At 38.6% G+C, this 19,023-nt stretch overlaps 1 protein-coding gene across 1 annotated transcript in view; it reads right to left on the bottom strand.

The window, feature by feature from the left end:
• Positions 1 to 19,023, bottom strand: part of Acvr1c (activin A receptor type 1C) — an 83,413-nt gene that overhangs the window by 33,336 nt on the left and 31,054 nt on the right. The window contains exon 2 of the mRNA XM_021638741.2: positions 11,355 to 11,585. Coding sequence (XP_021494416.2) covers positions 11,355 to 11,585 — 231 coding nt within the window. The remainder of the gene's footprint in view (positions 1 to 11,354; positions 11,586 to 19,023) is intronic.

A 19,023-nucleotide genomic window follows, 5' to 3' on the forward strand; every position in this document is an offset into this window, starting at 1 on the left:
GATTGGTCTAGACAAAATGATTCATGGGGTAAAGGAATCTTTTGCCAAGTCTGATGACCTGAGTTTGCTCCATGTGGTGGGAGGGGATAACTGACTCCCACAAGTTGTTCTCTTACTTCCAGAGTGTTGTAGCAGAAGGGTGGACACACAGACAGACAGACAGATGATAGAAACATGATAGATAGATAGATAGATAGATAGATAGATAGATAGATAGATAGATAAGATAGGTGATAGAGATAACATGGAGAGATGATAGAAATAGATGGATAGATGGTAGATATAAATAATAATAATAGATAGATAATAATAGACAGAGAGATAGATAGAATGGTAGATTTTAATTAAAAATTCTTAAAATTTTATTTGTTTATTATTGTTTTATGCTGATGGTGGAGGCTGGAGCATGCGCATGCCATCATGTATATGTGAAGGTCAGAGGGGATGTTCTGGAGTCAGCTCTCTTCCTGCCTTTATGTGGATTATAGGAACACAGACACAGGTCAGTAGACTTGAGCAATAAGTACCCTGTCACACCAACCACTGCACCAGCCACACACACTTGTATTTTTAAAGATTTAATTGAGTTAATTTATCTCTAATGTGGTAATCTTTTATTGAAACTAGAATGCTTAGCTTATTTAACATAAATTATTTGCCTCTAACTGATATACTTTCTTGCTTTCATTTTCCCACCTGGTATATTCTTTTCTATCTCAACACCCTGCCATATTGCTCTCCATATTCTATTTTTTTTTAATTTTCATAGACTAAAGAGAATATTCTCCTTCTATTCTTTTACAAGACGACAATCATATGAAACATATTTTGAGTAATACAAGTATCTTTATGCTTCATCTAGATCTACCAAAGCCTTCAGAAAACTAACTACACATACCTTCTGCTGACATACATAGTATGCTACCTTTACATATAATGGTGTGTCTATATCATTCTTTTTTTTTTTTACATACCACGAATAATATATGGCCTATATTATTCCTAAGGACCCATGGGCATTACTTCCATACCTGATCAATAGCATCTATAATCTCACCTTTCCATCCTGCATGAGTGTAGAGCTGTTCTTTTGCTCTTCCTGTACTGTATAGAAAGTCCCTTTAGAATGTCCTGGCTCAGGGTTCTCTCACGGACAACTCATGACTGTCAATCCTTTCCTCTATGCTTCAAAGAAAAGACCCCTGTGCCCAGACTTTTTGGATCTGTTGCTCTCCTTGTGGAGCTCCTGTCCTCCCCAGGCCTTACTATCCCCCACTTCTTTCTTTTTGGTAATTCTTTATATGTGTGTTCTTTTATACTGGTTTCTATTTTAAGATTTAATTTTTAATGTATATAAATACATTTTAATACATATATATATTAATACATTTAAAAAATTTTAACATATATGAATATTTAACTATAAGTATATATTAAACACCTGCATACTAATACCCATGAGGGTCAGAAGAGGGCACAAGATCATCAGAGCTGGAGTTATATAAGCAGTTATGAGCCACCATATGGGCGCTAAGAACTACCCCAGTCTCTGTGAGAGCAAAGGCCTCTTAACTACTGAGCCATCTCTCCAAGCCCTGGTTCCTCCTTTTGCTTCCTCATGTGTCCCTCTATTGGTTATTCTGTACTATGTACTTGTCATGTATTTCTCTGTCTCCTCCGGGCCTTATAGTGAAGTATCTTCTTCCTGAGCACATGCATTCTCCCTTCCAAGGGGCAGTTGGCGTGACTGAAGTTTCTAAAATGTAAAAACTTTCTACCTGGAGGGTCCTGTGTCACTCCGACATAGTAACCAGATCCTGAAGCCTGACAGATAGCCAGCCCCTGCTCTCACAGTTTGTCAGGAAAGTTGGTAGTTCTGTTTTCTGCTCTGTGTAGGACTAAACTGAAGGTCGCGAGTGGGATAAAAAGAAGATGAGATTATATGATTGGTTTTAACCTACAATATAGAAAGAGATGCACCAGGCTCGGTAGCACATGCCTATAATCCCAGCACTCAGGGAGGCAGAGACAGGAAGATCTCTGTGAGTTCAAAGCTACCTGTTCTACAAAGTGAGTCCAGAACAGCCAAGGCTACACAAAGAAACCCTGTCTCAAAAAAAAAAAAAAAAACAAAAAAATAAAAGAAAGAAAAAGAAAAAGACTTGATATTTCATTTGAATATAGTCAGCTCCTATTATATTACCTAAGTCAAGAAACAATGCTTCTTGACATTGAAACTTGAAACTTAAACACCCTGATAACAAAACACAGCATTTGCTTCATTAACAAAGGGAGATCTGCATGAGTGAGAAAATAACAGAAAGATCATAAAGTTTAAAAAGAATATCCTTAGCGGTAAAGGTGCTCACAGGACAGTGACATCATTCAGTTCTGTTACTAAGAAACCATGGACCTCTATTACACCCCAATTTCTTGTCATCATTGTCAATGCACATTTTTGATCACTTAAGACATTATTATCTAATTTTCTGGTGACTCTTAGTTGAAAACACCCTGACTAATCTAATGGGTAGAAAATTGGATATGGCCACATTAATGTGTATCTCTTTAGCTATTAGTGAGGTTGAATACTGTTTCAATTAGTTGATTACTTTGGAATTTCTCTACCTTTCTACTAGCTCTAAAATAAAATTTCTAGTTTCATTCCCTGTTCTTTTCTGGGTTTTTCATTTAGAACTTTTCTCTCTTCCTTCCTTCCTCTAGGCACTCAGAGTCGTGCACACACACACACACACACACACACACATACACACACTTGTGTCTTCTAAATATGTTACTTTTTCTCAGTCATATGTGCTACAAATAGTTCTACCCAATATTTAATTTATCTTTTAGCTTTATTTATGTTCTTTTCTCATTCATTTTTTATTTTAGTTTTCATGTACTCAATTATATTTGTCTTTTCCTTTTATAGATCTGAGTTTCCTGTCTTATTTAGGAACAGTTTCCATACTATAAAGTCATAGAGTCTTTTTTTTTCTAAATTTGCCTCTGACATTTAAATTGTTCTATATGTCACAATTAGATATTTAATCAAGCTGTAATTTATTTTTGTATATGATGTGACACTGTGATACAACCCTGTTTTCTTCCAGATGGATATATATTTATGCCAGTATCATTTCAAAAATAAGCCATTCTAGAGTTTCCATTTTTGCCAAGTTCCACTTTAGATGGCCACAGACACCCTTCCTGGTACAGTATTCATGAAAATGCTAAATAAAACAGAAATGACTTTCTTCTGTTTTATGATTGAGATGGGGCAAAAAAATAAATGAATTGCTCAGCAGCCAGAATTCCAGTGAGAATCTAGCCCATGCTTGCGTACTGCAGGTTCTACCAGTATAGCCTGGAAGTGCTTTTCAGGTCATAGTGGCCAAGTGAAGAGCATACAAAGACAGGACATAAAGCATGATCCTCAAACAATGAAAAGCCAGGTCAGAGATGCCTCCGTAAAACAGAAAGCTATCTACGACACAGCTTTGAAAACAAAACAAACACAAACACACAACAGTGGGAGACAATATATACTCCTCTTCTATCTCAACAATTGCTTTCAGTAGAGCAGAAAGAAAAGGAAGGGACAGGAAAGGGGAAAGAGAAAGAAAGGTGGAAGGGGGAGACCGAGAAGGGGAAGGCAAGGGGAGGGAAAGGGGAAGAAAATGGAGAGGAGGAAGGGGGAAAAAAAGAAAGGGAAGGAAGGAAAGGAAAAGTAGGTTCAGAACTTTTTTCTATATTTAACCAAAATACGTAATTAAAATATGGAATGGATTTAGGTGGACCACAGCCCCAGACACCTGGCAAAAATTAATGTCAATCTTCTCTGGGAAAATAAATTTATTTTTACTGTTTAAATTTAAACAGTTTTCACTGTTTTTCTAGATAAGAATTCCAAAACAGACTCACATTCAAAAGTCACAAACAAGGAATTAAGCCAGGAAGGATGAGTCAGCAGAACCAAAAAGCAGAATTCAGCCCACAGAAGCTATAGACACTGAAATGGTTAAAGGTCAAAGACGTAGAAGTTTCTGGTTTCTTTGAAGATTCAGTTTTGTCATGTGATGTTTTGCTGCAAACTGAGCACATGTTTTGGTGGAAGCTGGCTTGTGAGAGGGCACATGATATTTTGCTGTGAGCTCTCTTGCGAGTGAGGGGCATGACTTTCGCCAGCTGAGAGTATCTGTGGGTGGACTCTGAGAAGAGGAGACATATAAAGCCCCACGAGCAGTGAGGCTGCGCATGTTGGATCAACCTCAATGTGCTGATCATCATGCCTCGACACTTGACCTCAAAGAAAGAAACGTTCTAGAGAACTTCTGGAGCAATCCAACTAATTCTTATGGCTTTCTCTGTCTTGTCCTGCTGATTCCTGTTACTGCTTGGTGTTGGCCTTTTGGCTGGACTGCTGGTATCCTGACAACTGAGTTTGGTAATCCCCTAGAGACCCATCAACCCTAATCAAGAGGAAGTAGATAAAGAGGTCTACAACACTTTTCCTTACTAATTTCCTATCTAAGGTGGATAGGAGGTGAGGTGGAAGGGAGATAAAAAAGAACCTTAAATAAAGTAGATTTGGTTAAAAAAAATAGAGGGGAGGAGTTTATAAAGTCTAGTTTATACCAAATAAGACTGAAGAAGAGTTCCTGGAAAGAAGCTGATTGACTGATTAGAATATCAGTGACACAGAGAAGTTTGGAATGTCACAGGTCCAGAGTCTAAAGCCAATTTATCTTGGAGATCTATGCACTCAGTCTTTGCTCACCTCTGTGTTGGGCCTAGCATCATGTAACTCACAGATAAAACTAAACTGAACATCCTGATAAACAGATTAAGAAATATCTTTGGATAGTGTTGTCCATCAATCAAAGGGCCAGTAATGCTATTACAAAGTATCTAAGTCTGACACCTGAGATTTCTACACTGTGCAGTAACCCTCTACTTAATGTTTCCATCACTGCATTTGAAAGGTACCTTGATTTATGACTTTTCTTTGTTCAGTTACAGCAAAAATTTCATGAAACTGCTTCTTTGTTGGACAATAAAATTTTGTACAACTTAAATCTATGTTTCTGGGCCATGGTCACTCAAATTTGACTCCAGAACAAACTATCTTGTATTCCCTTTTAGATGAGAGCTGTGTTTTTGTGGTAACTTTCATAAAGGAATATAGGGAGAAAATGAGGTGAAAGGACTGTGGAACTCACAGAAGCCACTGTTGGGACAAATATACCCTAGATATAGAGAATTTTTATTTATTATCTGTTCATGCCACACAGATGTTCACCTCAGCACATACTAACATATGCCAATAGATATATTCCTTTTGAAATAGAAATATTCTAGAAGAACTAGGATTACCGCATTTACTTCTGGAAATAAAATATTTTAGCCAAAATATCTTCTCTTCCTACCTCAGAGGAAGCTGAGAATGGACAGCCTCCAAATATCATGACTATAGGGAGGGCTAGGCCAAAGGGCACAGGGTCAAAATGAGAAACATACTTTCAGAAAGAGGCAGCTTTTAGAAAAAGCTTTTTCCTTCTTCTCTAAGAATAAACATGAAGAAGAAATTAGACAGAGCAAGCCTTAGAAAGCTTGGGTTTCTCTTGTTTAATTTATTAGTATAATCTATACCAAAATTTTAAACATATGATTCCACGTTTGTTTTGCGTGACTAACAAAATTGTTGTTTGTAAAGACATGAACTTAAGTACTAATCAAATAGAAGGCTAATCTTTGAAATGGTTCTTACTTTCCAATTTTGAAAAAAAAAAAAAAGCAACACCTATATTTGCACACATATTGAACTTGAAAATTATTTATTTCTTCAGTGACATCTCAACAATATGTGCTTTAATAAACTTCAGGGCAAAGAGAAAATTCTCTATTATATTTCTACAAAAATATAAGCTTACTTCTATCAAATTAAACTACTAACTCCTGAAAAGTATACCCCTGTGTAAAATTAGACCAGAAGACACATTTTTAAGAGCAAATGATTCAATTTAAATATGATCTAAATTAAATTTCAGTCTCAGTGATGTGAATTAATTTGTCTTAAATCTAATCAATTTTAGGCCATTTAAAAGAAAAAAATGTGTGAAATTATAATAGTAACTAACATTTTGAATAGTTTTTTTTATACTAGTGAATTAAAATAATAAATGCCCTTGCTCCATTTACAAATTCTACTCTTTAAATATCAGTTAAAGTAGTGTTTCTTAAACTGTGAATAAGCCTATCCGTGGGATCCAAGCAGTACTTTTTTTTTAAGGAAATAGCAACCATTAGAGTACCTTATACATTTTAAAGATATGTTTTGTAAAATTCTTGTTCTATGTCCATGTGAGGTGAAAAAAATATACAAAATGAGTTTCTTTCTGTGTCACAATAGAAACCCATATGAAAGCCCCTAAGCTGTTAGAAATTAGCATCAAACATTTAAAAGCATTTTTGCAGAAAGAAGAAAAAGTAAGTACCAGCCGTCTTCCAGCTGTGCGTTACCAGGACCACAGCAGTGAGCAAATGGAGTGCAGGAGGCACAAGCTTTATTCAAAGTAGACGCTTTGTCACAAAGAAACAAACCAAGAGGCCAGCTACTACAAACAAGATCTAAGAACAAAAAGGGGCCACCTGAAGCAGGCAGAGACTTGCTTCTTCATCAAATCAGCTATTCACAAATGGTCTGTAGGGTGATTGACGAAAGGCAGGGAGCATGGGGGCAAAGGTCCTCTTAGAATCCTAAAAGGAAGTTCCACATCTACACAACAGCTCCCGGTCAACTCCTGACTGTATGTCTTTCTCTTTCTCTGTCTCTGTCTCTCTCTTTCCCTCAAGACAGGGTTTCTCTGTTTAGCCATGGCTGTGCCGAACTCACTTTGTAGACCAGGCTGTCCTCAAATTCACAAAGGTCTCCCTGCGTCTGCCTCCCCAAGTGCTGGAATTACAGGCTTGTGCCACCATGCTGGCTGTCTTTCTACGGTGTTGGCCATGAACCCGAGGCTCACTGTCAAGTACTACAGAAATATTGCACTGCTTTTCAGAGAGTTTTTCTATTTTTCAATATGTACGTGATTACATTTGAAAGTGACAGGTCCATCATAGGCAGACAAGGGTCACCAACCACACTGGTGAATGACATGAAAATGGTGTAATGGTTGGCATGGTCTTTGGGTGTCCTTACCTTAAAAGTTTTCAGCCTTTCTCCATATAGCTACTTGTCCATGCTCAAATAGGAATTTTGTAGCCATATTAGTTAATGGCTACAAAAGACATATTTCCTCTTCTATGGGTACTGTTTAGAATTCAGTTTATACAACCCATCATCTTAGGGTAATCTTAATAAAGTCATGAAAATGCTCAAAAAAATGGATATGCACTTAAAATTTAAAAATTTTAACTCAGTGGCTGGCTTTTTGATCACCTTCCCCTGATGGGGGAACAGCCTTACTAAGCCACAGAGGAAGACAATGCAGCCAGTCCTGATGAGATCTGATAGACTAGGGTCAGAGGGAAGGGGAGGAGGATCTCCCCTATCAGTGGACTGGGGAAGGGGCATGGGAGGAGAAGAGGGAGGGAGGGCACAAGGAAGGGGGCTACAGCTGGGATACAAAGTGAATAAATTGTAATTTAAAAATAAAGTAATAAGACTCTAAAATAAAAAAAAAAGAAATTTCTGTCAATACCGTTAACATAATGAGTGATGGTTAAAAGACTGACAAGGAAGGTAGACACAATTCTGTAAATCCCAGCACTTAAGAAATTAGAGACATGAAGATAGCCATGAATTTGAGAGCAGTCTGAGCTACATAGCACCAAACAAGCTCTGTCTCAAAACAAAACCTTAGACAAATAAAAGAAGTAAAAAGCAAGAAGGACAGCACTTTTCTTGAGGATAGAAAGAGTCTGTCTTTCCAGAGTCTCCAGTAACCAAAACATTAGAAATTCCCAGTTGTGCAAAAAATACAAGAAAAAGAAACTGAAATAACACAGGCCAGAACGTAGAATTTTTAAAATGACTATAGTCACAAATAGTAGAAGAGTCCGAAGAATCTTTCAAAACAAACAAACAAAAACACTAGAACTAATACATTATCTTCACAATATTGATGTAAGATCAATTAACAAAATTAACTTTTTCACATAGTAGAAATTAACATTTACAAACTGAGATACTAAAAATGTCATTCATGCCAACCAGTGACTGGCCTAATTTGAGTCCCCCACACCACCTCAGCCTCACTACTGGGGACCTATGTCCTACACTGCCTTGATGAGCAGAAACAGAAGGCTGAATAGCCCAGAGAAGTTGACTGACCAAATAAATAAATAAAATTATTCTTAATAATATTCTGCTATATTCATAGAATCATGCCTAGTTCAGAAGTCATCATCAGAGAGGTGGCCTCTGGCAGCTGGTAAGAGCAATGCAGACACTCACAGGCAAACATTAAGGAGGAAAGAGCCCAGGTTGGAGGTGTCCATCAGGTCCCTCCCCTCAGAGCTCTGGGAATCCTTCTTGAGAAAGAATTTTAGGACTAGAGGGGTCAAGGACACAGGGAGATCACAGCCCCAGCCCTGGGGATCAACTAAGCACAGCTCATGGGGGCTCAGACACTGAAGCTGCTATTGAAGAGCCCACATGGGTCTGTGCTCGGTCCTCTGCGTATATGTTGTTGTCACTGGCTTGGGATTTTGGAGGGACTCTTGACAGTGGAACTAGGGCTGTCTGATTCTTTTACCTTCTCTTGGGACCCTTTTCCACCTACTGGGCTGCCTTACCCAGCCTTGATGTGAGGTTTGTGCCTGGTCTTATTGAATCTTGTACCGAGTTCTATTGATGTTTCTGGGGGGCCTGATCTTTTCTAGGGGGAAGCAGGGGTCAGGGGATGGATCTGGGGGAAAGAGGACTTGGTGGGGGCCGCTGGGAGAAATGGAGGGAGGGAAAGCTGTGGTTTGGGATGCATTGTATAAGAGAAGAATAAACAAAAACTTTTACAAGTGCTATTCACAATCACATTGAGAAGTTTAGTAAACTCAATGAAATATGCCTAAGACATGTTTCCTGACAACTATGAAACATGACTAAGAATAACAGAACAAAATAAAGGGGAAAATATACTTAGTTTATGGATCAACACTGTTAACATGACTATTCTCTCCAGATTATTCTGTACACTGAACCCAGTTAATCAAAACCTGGATATGTGTTTTGTAGAAATAATCAAATGGATTAAATTTAAATGAAAATGAAAATTCTTTATAATACTCAAATCAGTTTTAGAAGGATCATACATCATAATTTAAATATTTATTTAAAAAAAAAAACCTGTAATGATCAAGATAGTTCAGTAGTAGCCTATGGCATGTAACAACTACATAGCACAGAACATCCATAAATGTACCCATTTAAATAAATATACATATATATACATATACACACACATAGCTATGCCTTATTTTCAACTAAAGTATCTAAATAAATACACAGAAAGGCTAAAGCTTTTTTTATTTAAAAAAAATTATTTGTTATTTTATTATTAATTATTATTTTATGTGTAGAGATGTTTTGCTTGCATCTGTGTACCAAGTACACACAACTGACCACAGAAGCCAGAAAAGAGAAAAGATGCCATTGATCTGAGTTATGGAGAGGGTGATAGGCTGATATGTGGATTGTGGGAACCAAACTGGTGTCTTTAGAAAGAGCAACCAATGCTCTTGATCTGTGAGCCATCTCTCCAGCCCAAAGACCAGAGCTTTTAACAACCGATGCTGAAGGCTGAAACAACTTCTTATCACATGGGAAAAATAAAATCAACTTATATTTTTACCTCACCATTATATGCTGCACCATTTTACACAAATTGAAACTAAATATAACCCTAAATGTAAAATCTAAGATGAGCCAGGCAGTGGTGGTACACGTCTTTAGTTCCAACAGGTAGGAGGTAGAGGCAGGCAGATCTCTGGGTTCAAGGCAAGGCCAGCCCAGCCTGTCGAGCTAGTTCCAGGGCAGCCGGGGCTACACAGAGAAACCCTTTCTTGAAAAACAAAAACAAACAAACAAACCTAAGTGTTAAAGATATACTAGCAAGAAATAACACAGCTTAATTTTTAAAAAAGCTTAAAAGAATTAAGAAAATCAGTTCTATAATTCAACACTATTTAATATAATTTTTTAAGTGTTTAGAATTTTTGATCAACATAAGTAAGTTTTTCAGTACAGACCTACAACTGCACTTACATAAGTTCAATATCACATGACTCCAATAGTCATCTAAAAACTCTCAAGAGTCCCTCTGCCATGCCTATTTCATTGTTTCAGAAACACTACTGTAAAGTGTTACTTTACATGATTTAACCTGGCAAGTTAGAGTTGGCTCATTTTATGTACTGAAGCCACCTGCAATATTGATTTTGACATAGATAAGATATGTATCTATCTTATACATAGCCTTCCTGGACGTGGTGATGATCTGAATTGTCACAGACATTTCCTTCCCTAGTTTTCCTGAGAACCAGAGCATCCTAAAGTAAGGCTTTATTTTTACTGTCGTTCTTATCAGTGACGAGAGACAAAAGGTGCAGGGGATGAAGAGGGAAGCCCATTGACGGTAGCAGTGGCTTGTTATAAGGCCGTGTTCTGCCAGTCAGCGTGAGTACAGGACAGGGCTCTAACATTTCCTCCAAGATGAGATGCTGCCATGCAGCTGGGCAACCAAAGGGTCTTGGTTGGGTAGACTGTAGATTCATCCCAGCTCAAAATGTACCCTGCTCGTACCCTCAGTCAACCGAGCTTTCATTTTTTAAAAAATCAGTGCTAGTGAGGCATGATTTTAGCACGATAAAGCACACACGCTTTAAAAGTACAGTTTGATGAAGCGTGGGGCATGTACGACTGTGTAAACACCATGGCATTTCCATCGTTCATACGCTCTCTTTGTTCCTTCTCTCCTACTAGGGGAGGCCGATGATCTATCTCTATCACTGTAGATTTAAAAAAAAAAAAAAGAATTCTTTGATAAAAAATATTCACAAAAATATACATTTTACTTTAGGTCCATGAATTGTGTCAGGAAATCATAACTCAGGAGGTCAAATTTCCCCAAGATCATGATACTATGATCAATGTTTTGACAGTGATGTGTCATCTAAAAATTAAAAAATCAGCCGCAGCTAGACTCTAGAGAATTTCACCAGACAAAAACAGGAAGAACTGTAAAACACACATTTTTATCTCCGGAAACAGTAGATGCTTTTTTTTCTGCCATGCTTATCGTCTTCCAAGAGGGAAGCGCAGTTAGGAAGGGGTGTGGCTACTACCCCCTTACCTGTGGGAAGATGCAGTGTGACGTTGTTGCAGAAATCTGTGAAACAGCATTCGGTTTTGGTCACATTGTTGGAACTGTGGCAGAAGACCTGAGCATTCAGTTCCGGGAGGGACACGCAGGATTTGATCACCTGTTCTTTCCCATTGGTCAGCATGACAGAGGCCCAGCATGCTCCTTCAGTTTGGCAGGTAAAGTTTGAAGAATCGCACAAAAGACACACACACTTCAATCCTGGAGAGAGCAAGGCAAGAAGCTTTAGAATGCAGACGATGGATGAGTTACGTTGTGATACTTGAGAATAGAAATTCAGTCTTAATAAAATTTGAAGACAGGTTGTAAAATGATAAAGACCCTCTTGATCCTCTGCTTCATCAAACAGGCTACTCAATGAATTATCCTTTGCATAGCTACTATAATTTATACAATTGTTTCTATAGCTACTGTGTTTTCCTGCTCCATGCTCTAAATCCTTCTTAAGCTCAATCAGTTTTACTCCTAAACTGATAGCTCCTACCAAATGCTAGGAAACAGTATCTCAGCAACAAGAGGAGCTTGCTAGCCCAGCATCCAGAACAATGACGTGAGGGCAACTGCAACCCAACCAGCCAGCGTGATCTGTTCACTTACACTTCTCCAGACTTTTAAGTGGATGTTTCGGACTCAATATGAATTATAGAAATGTATAGGTCTAAAACTAGTGGTGATGGTTATATTCTCTGCACCTTAAGGTTGTTATTGCTGTTGTAGTCACCCTTAAGGCATTGACAAAACCATTTCACTTGCCCCTTCCACTAAGGAATGTATCTTAGAATGAAAGCCATTTGAATAGACACTTTAACCCTCGGACAATTGTTTCATGTGCACCTCTGTGGCACAGAAGAAAACACATTGAGAATAGAGTTTAATATAATGATGATAACTTTCAAAATGTTGACATTGTTAAGTTAATCTGTTTATTAAGATGTCATTTTAACATTGTCTTTACTGCACGCACACTCTCACAAACAAATGTTCAGACTGTTTGATAATTGTCTTGATATGAAATGGTACCATTTTAGAGTCTAGAGGTTATAAATTATTCAGATTTTCATTTCAATATATCATTTCTAAATACTGTGATTGTAAGTATTTCTATCATGACTTTAATGAATGTTTTGTTAAATCATAACTTCTCCCTCCAATTATCTTAATATCCAAAGTTTTGCCATATACTCACTAGTAATAAAATTAGTCTTTGAATTTCTAAGTACTAAAGCTAGACCCAATTTTAAACTAATAAAATATTCAACTTGTAAATGAGTAATCATGAATAACTACCCTTTTTATCAATAGTAATGAGCTGTGGTAGAATCGCATAGTCTAGTTTGGCTGAGATTCCAGAGAGCCAGGTGTACAAAACCTGGTGAGTAAGAAACGTGCTAAGGGGGCTGGAGAGAAGGTACATCCACTAAAGGCTGAGGCTCACAGCCAAAGAGACTGGAAAACTTTAAGGTGGAGCACACCTTTAATCTCAGCATCCAGGAGGCAGAGGCAGATGGGAGGTCCAGGCCAGCAGGGCTACAACAGTGGGACCCTGTCAAGAACAACAACAACAAAAGCGCGCGAAGTCAGTTCACAGCCTTTATCCCGCTTGTCTCTGACTTCCAGTCACAGCATTTCCCAACCTGGCAAATGTCTTCATCACCTGATTGTACAAGCTTTCCCTTCTTGGACACTTTTTGGTCCCCCTGGGCCTCATCCGGAAGGTGATAACTACAATGACAGCACGCCTCCTCATCCTGTCGCCGTGGAGAGTAAATTGATCGTGTCAATCCTTCGCACCCATTTCTGGCACAGAGAGAATATGACACGCGCATTCCTAACCACTTCTGCTAGCACTCAAGAGAGTAAAACTAGTTCTCTTACAGAAGCCATCAACAGACCTCCATACTCCCCCGAAAGAAGAGCTGCACAGAGCAGTCTTCTTCTAAGCAGCTTCTTAAAAGGCCTGAGAAGTGTGTCTCTCTCTGCTCTGCCAGTGGGACTGAGGGTCCTCATGTTTCTCAAGGCCTAGGCTGGGTTTTTGTTCCACTCGTTTTTAGCGACTCAGAATAAAATATAACACTAATGTAACAGAAAAAAGTAGTGCTGAAGAAATAATGACTCGGGTCTGATTTGTTCACAGAAGCTTCCATGCATTTCTTAAGTTTTGCCACAGCAAGTACAAACAAGAAAGGAGGGTCTCGGCCCTGGCCTTGTTCCTCACTTGCTGGCTGACTGGCTGACAGCCACAGTGTCCTCTGCAAATGAACCAAAGTGAGTACACTAGGTCCAGAAATCTTGACATCCCCTGTGGAGCACTATCTGCATTTTACAGATATAGTGACTCAATATCTGATACTATGAAGCCTAAAAAATACTAGCCACTCTATGTCTGATCTATATGTAAGGGGCTGGGAGTGGGTAGATTCACCCTTTGACATACTATCTCAAACCCTTGTCACTATGGTCATCAGAATCCTAAATTTTCTAGACTTGGAAGCTGCCTCAGCAGTTAAGAGTGCTTGGTTCTCTTGCACAGGACCTGGATTTGCTTCTCACTTCCCAAATGATTGCTCATGATTATCTCCAGCTCCAATGTATGCACTGCCCTTCCTGGCCTTCCCAGGCACTGCTTGCACATGGTGCCCAGACATACATGCAAGAAAAAGAACCATACATATGAAGTAAAAAATAAATAGATTTAAAAAAAAATCTTCTTTTATTGTTGTTTTTTGTTTGTTTGTTTCTGTTTCCAGGAAGTCAAGGTAACCAACTAAGGGAGATAGGGACCCACTGAGTAAAAACAGCCATCAAGAAGGCAACATTTAAGCTGATTTCATGTGCATTTATCATGGTGTACAATTCCCAGGGTTTGGTTGTCAATGTTTGCATTTTGCAGCTAGGAAATGAGGTGCAAAAAAATCAAGTAATTGACTGAATGTAACAACCTCTTGACTACACACGTAATCTCGTTTCTAGCCCACCAAAGCTACCATAGTGCTAAGAACTGTTCTGTTCACCCCACTAGCTTCTAGAAGCTAAATAAAATATAATGTCAGCATAACAGAAATAACTTAGTCATTATTACTGATATCTGAAATTTTGATCTGTACTACTTCAATGAAATTTAAGACACGGTGGATATTTTTAGGCAAATCCTATCTACAAGTTTACTGACAGGACAGGTGGTCACATAAAAATCATTACCATGTGCCTTGCAGCTAGAACAAATATCTAAATTATTTTTTTCTAAATTTCTTATCTAATTCTGCACTCTGAGGACCTCCCACCCACATCTCTTATATCTCTTTTCAAGTGGATCTTTATAAAAAATAATTACATACTATTTCTTACCACAGAGTGATCTGCATTTTCCACTAATTTCTTAACAAGCTATTGGATTTCTTTCAGTTTAAAGTAAAAGGTACAAGTCAGGATAATATAGACCTTAGTGAAGGCATAGAAAACAACACCTCACTTTTAAGCCTTGCATGATAGAAAGCACTGACAAAATTGAAGATTGTTAATGGTAATGGGTTCAAACATCTGTTCAATGTCCTCACTTACTCCGAGTCAGTTGGCAGATTACTGCACCGACAGGTACAGCAAAGTGAGACCTACGATGTAAAAGAAACGCGCGCCATATTCTGCCTCTCATCTCCCACTTCCCACCAGTCCACTGCGTAGCTGCATTTGTATAATTAGAGGATCTTTAAATCATCCATCCTCAACACAGAACCTTAAGCTGCCAATTAAAATGGAGGCTGCCGTTATTGATTTGATTTACGCTTTTCAGTTTCGCTTTTTAAAACCTGGTGCTAATCGAGTCAGCTCTAGAATCTTTCATAGCAGGATAAAGCTGGTTGTTAGCAGATAGCAGCCCCTTCTTGTGGCTGTTTGTCCTCCACTTTCCCTTACGATGTACTTAGTCATATGGTAGAAGACAGCAAATGAGGTTGAAGAAAGAGGCAATTAGCCATAATAAGGAGGTCTATTAGATCTTCCTCCAACACGAAGACTGCACTTTTCTTGTGTCTCTTCCCACCCCTTTAATTATCTCCCTTTTTCGCCCTCTTTGCCAATTAGTCTGTAAAAGCCAAGACATCTGTTACCCAAAAGACATCTGTTACCCATGTCTACTAAAGGATGTGCACATTCCTAATCAAACAGAAAGTAAATTTTCATCCATATTTACACACGATGACTGGCACACCCTGTTGACAGAAGTGTAACAACTATCAGGCTACAAAGTGTGTGTGTGTGTGTGTGTGTTTAGGTACTATGTCATCAAAAAGACAAATATTCTTGACAAACAATTTGAGATGGTACTTCCTTATGATGTCTTTGCTCTCCCTGTTTCAGACATGTGGAGCCCATGTACAGAATTATGGAGGGACCAAGCTGAACAACTCTGACTCCTTACTCATTCCTCCTTCCCAGATATTTCTTTACATTGTCCACTAGCTTCATTTTTTGCCCAGGCTATCAAGCCCTACCTATTTCCTTCCTTCCTTCCTTCCTTCCTTCCTTCCTTCCTTCCTTCCTTCCTTCCTTCTTTCTTTCTTAATTTGGAAAATGTGTTAGATGTGAAACACTGAATGTTTAATCTTTTATAATCTTTTCATTATTTGTAGGTTTCTGAATTAACAGAGGGAGCAATTCAAGCTCATCAAAGAGCTGAGAGTGAACAGGGAAGCCACAAGACAGATTGTCAGTAGAGAATCGGAGGGGATTACAGAGCCTCAAAGCCTTTGCCCTGTAGCCCTTCCCTGCCTCCCTTTTCGACTGATCTTACTATGTCACTACACTGCCCAGGCTGGTACTGGACTTAGGTAATCCTCCTGCCTCAGCCTTCCAAGTGCTTGGACTACAGGCATATGCCATCCAGCTTTCCTTTTTTTTTTTTTAAATTGGTAAGGAAAACAAGATGGAAAGAAAAACAGTGTTAAAGAAATATGGGCAACATAAACGCAACTCTTTGGCTTAGAGAACTCTTAATAAAGACTCAGCACATAGAAACTGTTTGGACAAAGTGGCAATTGTGCTTCCAGCTCAGGAAACTTTACCACAATTGCCCGGAAGCAATGCAAATACCTGCCAGGAGGGAGTCCTCCTAGGAGGCATGAGTTAACTTCTAGCCATGAGACTCAGTTCAGGAGACCACGACACACTGGCCATTTGGAGTTCCTCAGTGGAAGCACAGTTTTTAATAAAAGTTGATTAATTTCCAGGCCCCAGGTCTTTCTCTCCAGATCTTGGGACTATCTCCCCAAACCCCACCAGCTGTCCTAATCTCTGTTGCTCTGAACTTGTATCATTTTCTCAATATAAGTGCCTTAGCAATTCTTATCTGTGACAGATAGCAAAAGAGAGCAGGAGTTGAAAAATATAAGCATCCACAGAAGGCAAGGTTGATACTTTCAGATCACACATTAATATTTCAGATAGTGTGAGAATCCTACTGTTTCACCATCCATCAAAATGTCTCTAGTCAATCTTAAAGACCATCTACCCAGTAAAAGAGTAACACCATATGAGAAGATTGTGTTATTTCCAATATTAGGAAAAAATTTCAAGGGAATGAAGGGGGAATGGTGGAAATCTGAAGGTATCTAAGGCTCTGTGAATGACATTAGATATTCAGAGACAGTTGCTTAACCCTTTAATCATAGTATACCCCCTATCGTAGAAAAGTGCACAAGACCAAAGGCAACTCCAGCGTGCCAGGCCCTCAATTGGATGACTCTACATTCTTTAACGTAGAAATAAAAATGTTTCCAAACAATGTTTCAAGAGATAATGCTTAAATATGGATAAAATTGTGTTGTTTGCTCATAGCCTCAAAGTTGTCACAAAGCACAGAAAGGATAATTATGGTGACATGAAGTCATAGTACAATTTAAGAACCAGAAAAGTTATCACTTAGATGTTTTTGCTTATCAGCACAGTTCTCTTTACACAGATCTTTCCTAAAAAATGCTCAAGTATTAATCTCATAGGTTCTCCAACTTGCCACATAAAGAACTCAGCAGTTAAGAGGTATTGCCTAATTAGCTCATTTATAACCAAAACAAAAAGTATAGATTCTATTAAAAATATCCCTTAAAATAAGCAAAAAAATAAGAAAAAAATTGAGATGAGAAGATGGAAGTCTACTCCTTAAGACCATTGAAAGTTAGAAATCAATGGGCAACTGGCTGAGTGGTAAGGATTGGTGGGACTGTGGGGTGACCATTTTGGGCACAGAGCAGAATAATCTAAATTCTTTTCTCCTTAGAGAGGGCACATACTTGCCTTGAGTCTCTTCACCAATTCTTGATTTTGTAATCTTGTGTTACAGAAAGTACCCAGTCTAGAGAAAGAAAGAAAGAAAGAAAGAAAGAAAGAAAGAAAGAAAGGAAGGAAGGAAGGAAGGAAGGAAGGAAGGAAGGAAGGAAGGAAGAGCATCCCTTGTCATGGGACAGTTCCTCTGACACGCGCTTAGGTACTTTTTCCTCTCCCTCTACCCTTTCAAATGTACTGTCCTCTGCCCAGGAGACTAGCAATGCTCAGTAGACTCCAGTCATGTTCAGTCATGTTCTAAAGCAAATATACAATTGCTAGAAGCCCATGGCCTAAAAGTCTGAGCTCTTCCTGCCTTTTGAGTGTCATTTTTAAGTTTCGATCACTGGTTTCCTTTCCATGACCCATAAAAGTGACACACACACACACACACACACACACGCCCCACCATGCCCCACCTCGCCTTGGTTTGTGTTCCCTTCGCCTGAAGCACTCTCCCCTTCCATTCTTCAAACCTCAGCTCAGACTTCTTCATCTCAGTAAAATCTCCACCAAATCCTCCCTGATCAAGAATCTGTTCCTCATCTCTCTTGTTTCTTTCCACAAATCTGTAATTAGCTCATTTATTGTATTTATCCCAGTATAATGAAAATGTTACAAAATGAGATGCTTTTCTGTTTCCATCCAAGCACATCGCCAACACCTACAGCAGGGCCTCAGTGTGATACGAGTACAATAAAAGTCGATTAGGCTACAATTTGTAGAGAACTGAGAACTACAGAAGCACAGCCGATAGCTGTTTTTGTTATGCTGTGTTTTCTTCCAGTCTTGCATAGGAGTTGTCCATGCTTGAATCTATTAACACAACTTGAGTGCCGCTTTTACATTCATTCCTTCAGGATGCTGTCATGAACACCAGCACTATCTTCGCAATAATCATTTAACGGAACGAACAGGGCTGTCCTCAGTGAAAATGGACAATAGATGGTCTTTTCTTATTTTTAGGCATTTTGATTGTTTTTAGTTTCTGCAAAGGAATAACACCGATTGAGCCTTTCGTAGGCGAGAGGCCCAGACTGGGATTACAACATCAGACATTCCTGATAGCTATTGTGAAAGAAATTTCCAGAGTTGTTCCACGTAAGATTTCCACTGGTGTTGTATGGACACGTTAGCGTTCAAAGTGCCTACAATCTAAAGATGACGACTCATCAAAGTTGTAGTTTATATTAATCTCCATTTCTCAGCTAAAGGAGTTCAACATTTTTCGTTTTTTCAAATATTTCATTTAGTTTTTCTTTCGGGTGAGATTTTGGTCTATTGTGTCCATCTCCTGTGTGAATCTTTATTTTATTTTATTTTTTTA

Source organism: Meriones unguiculatus, chromosome 8 (assembly GCF_030254825.1).
Source record: "Meriones unguiculatus strain TT.TT164.6M chromosome 8, Bangor_MerUng_6.1, whole genome shotgun sequence".
Taxonomy (NCBI): Eukaryota; Metazoa; Chordata; class Mammalia; order Rodentia; family Muridae; genus Meriones; species Meriones unguiculatus.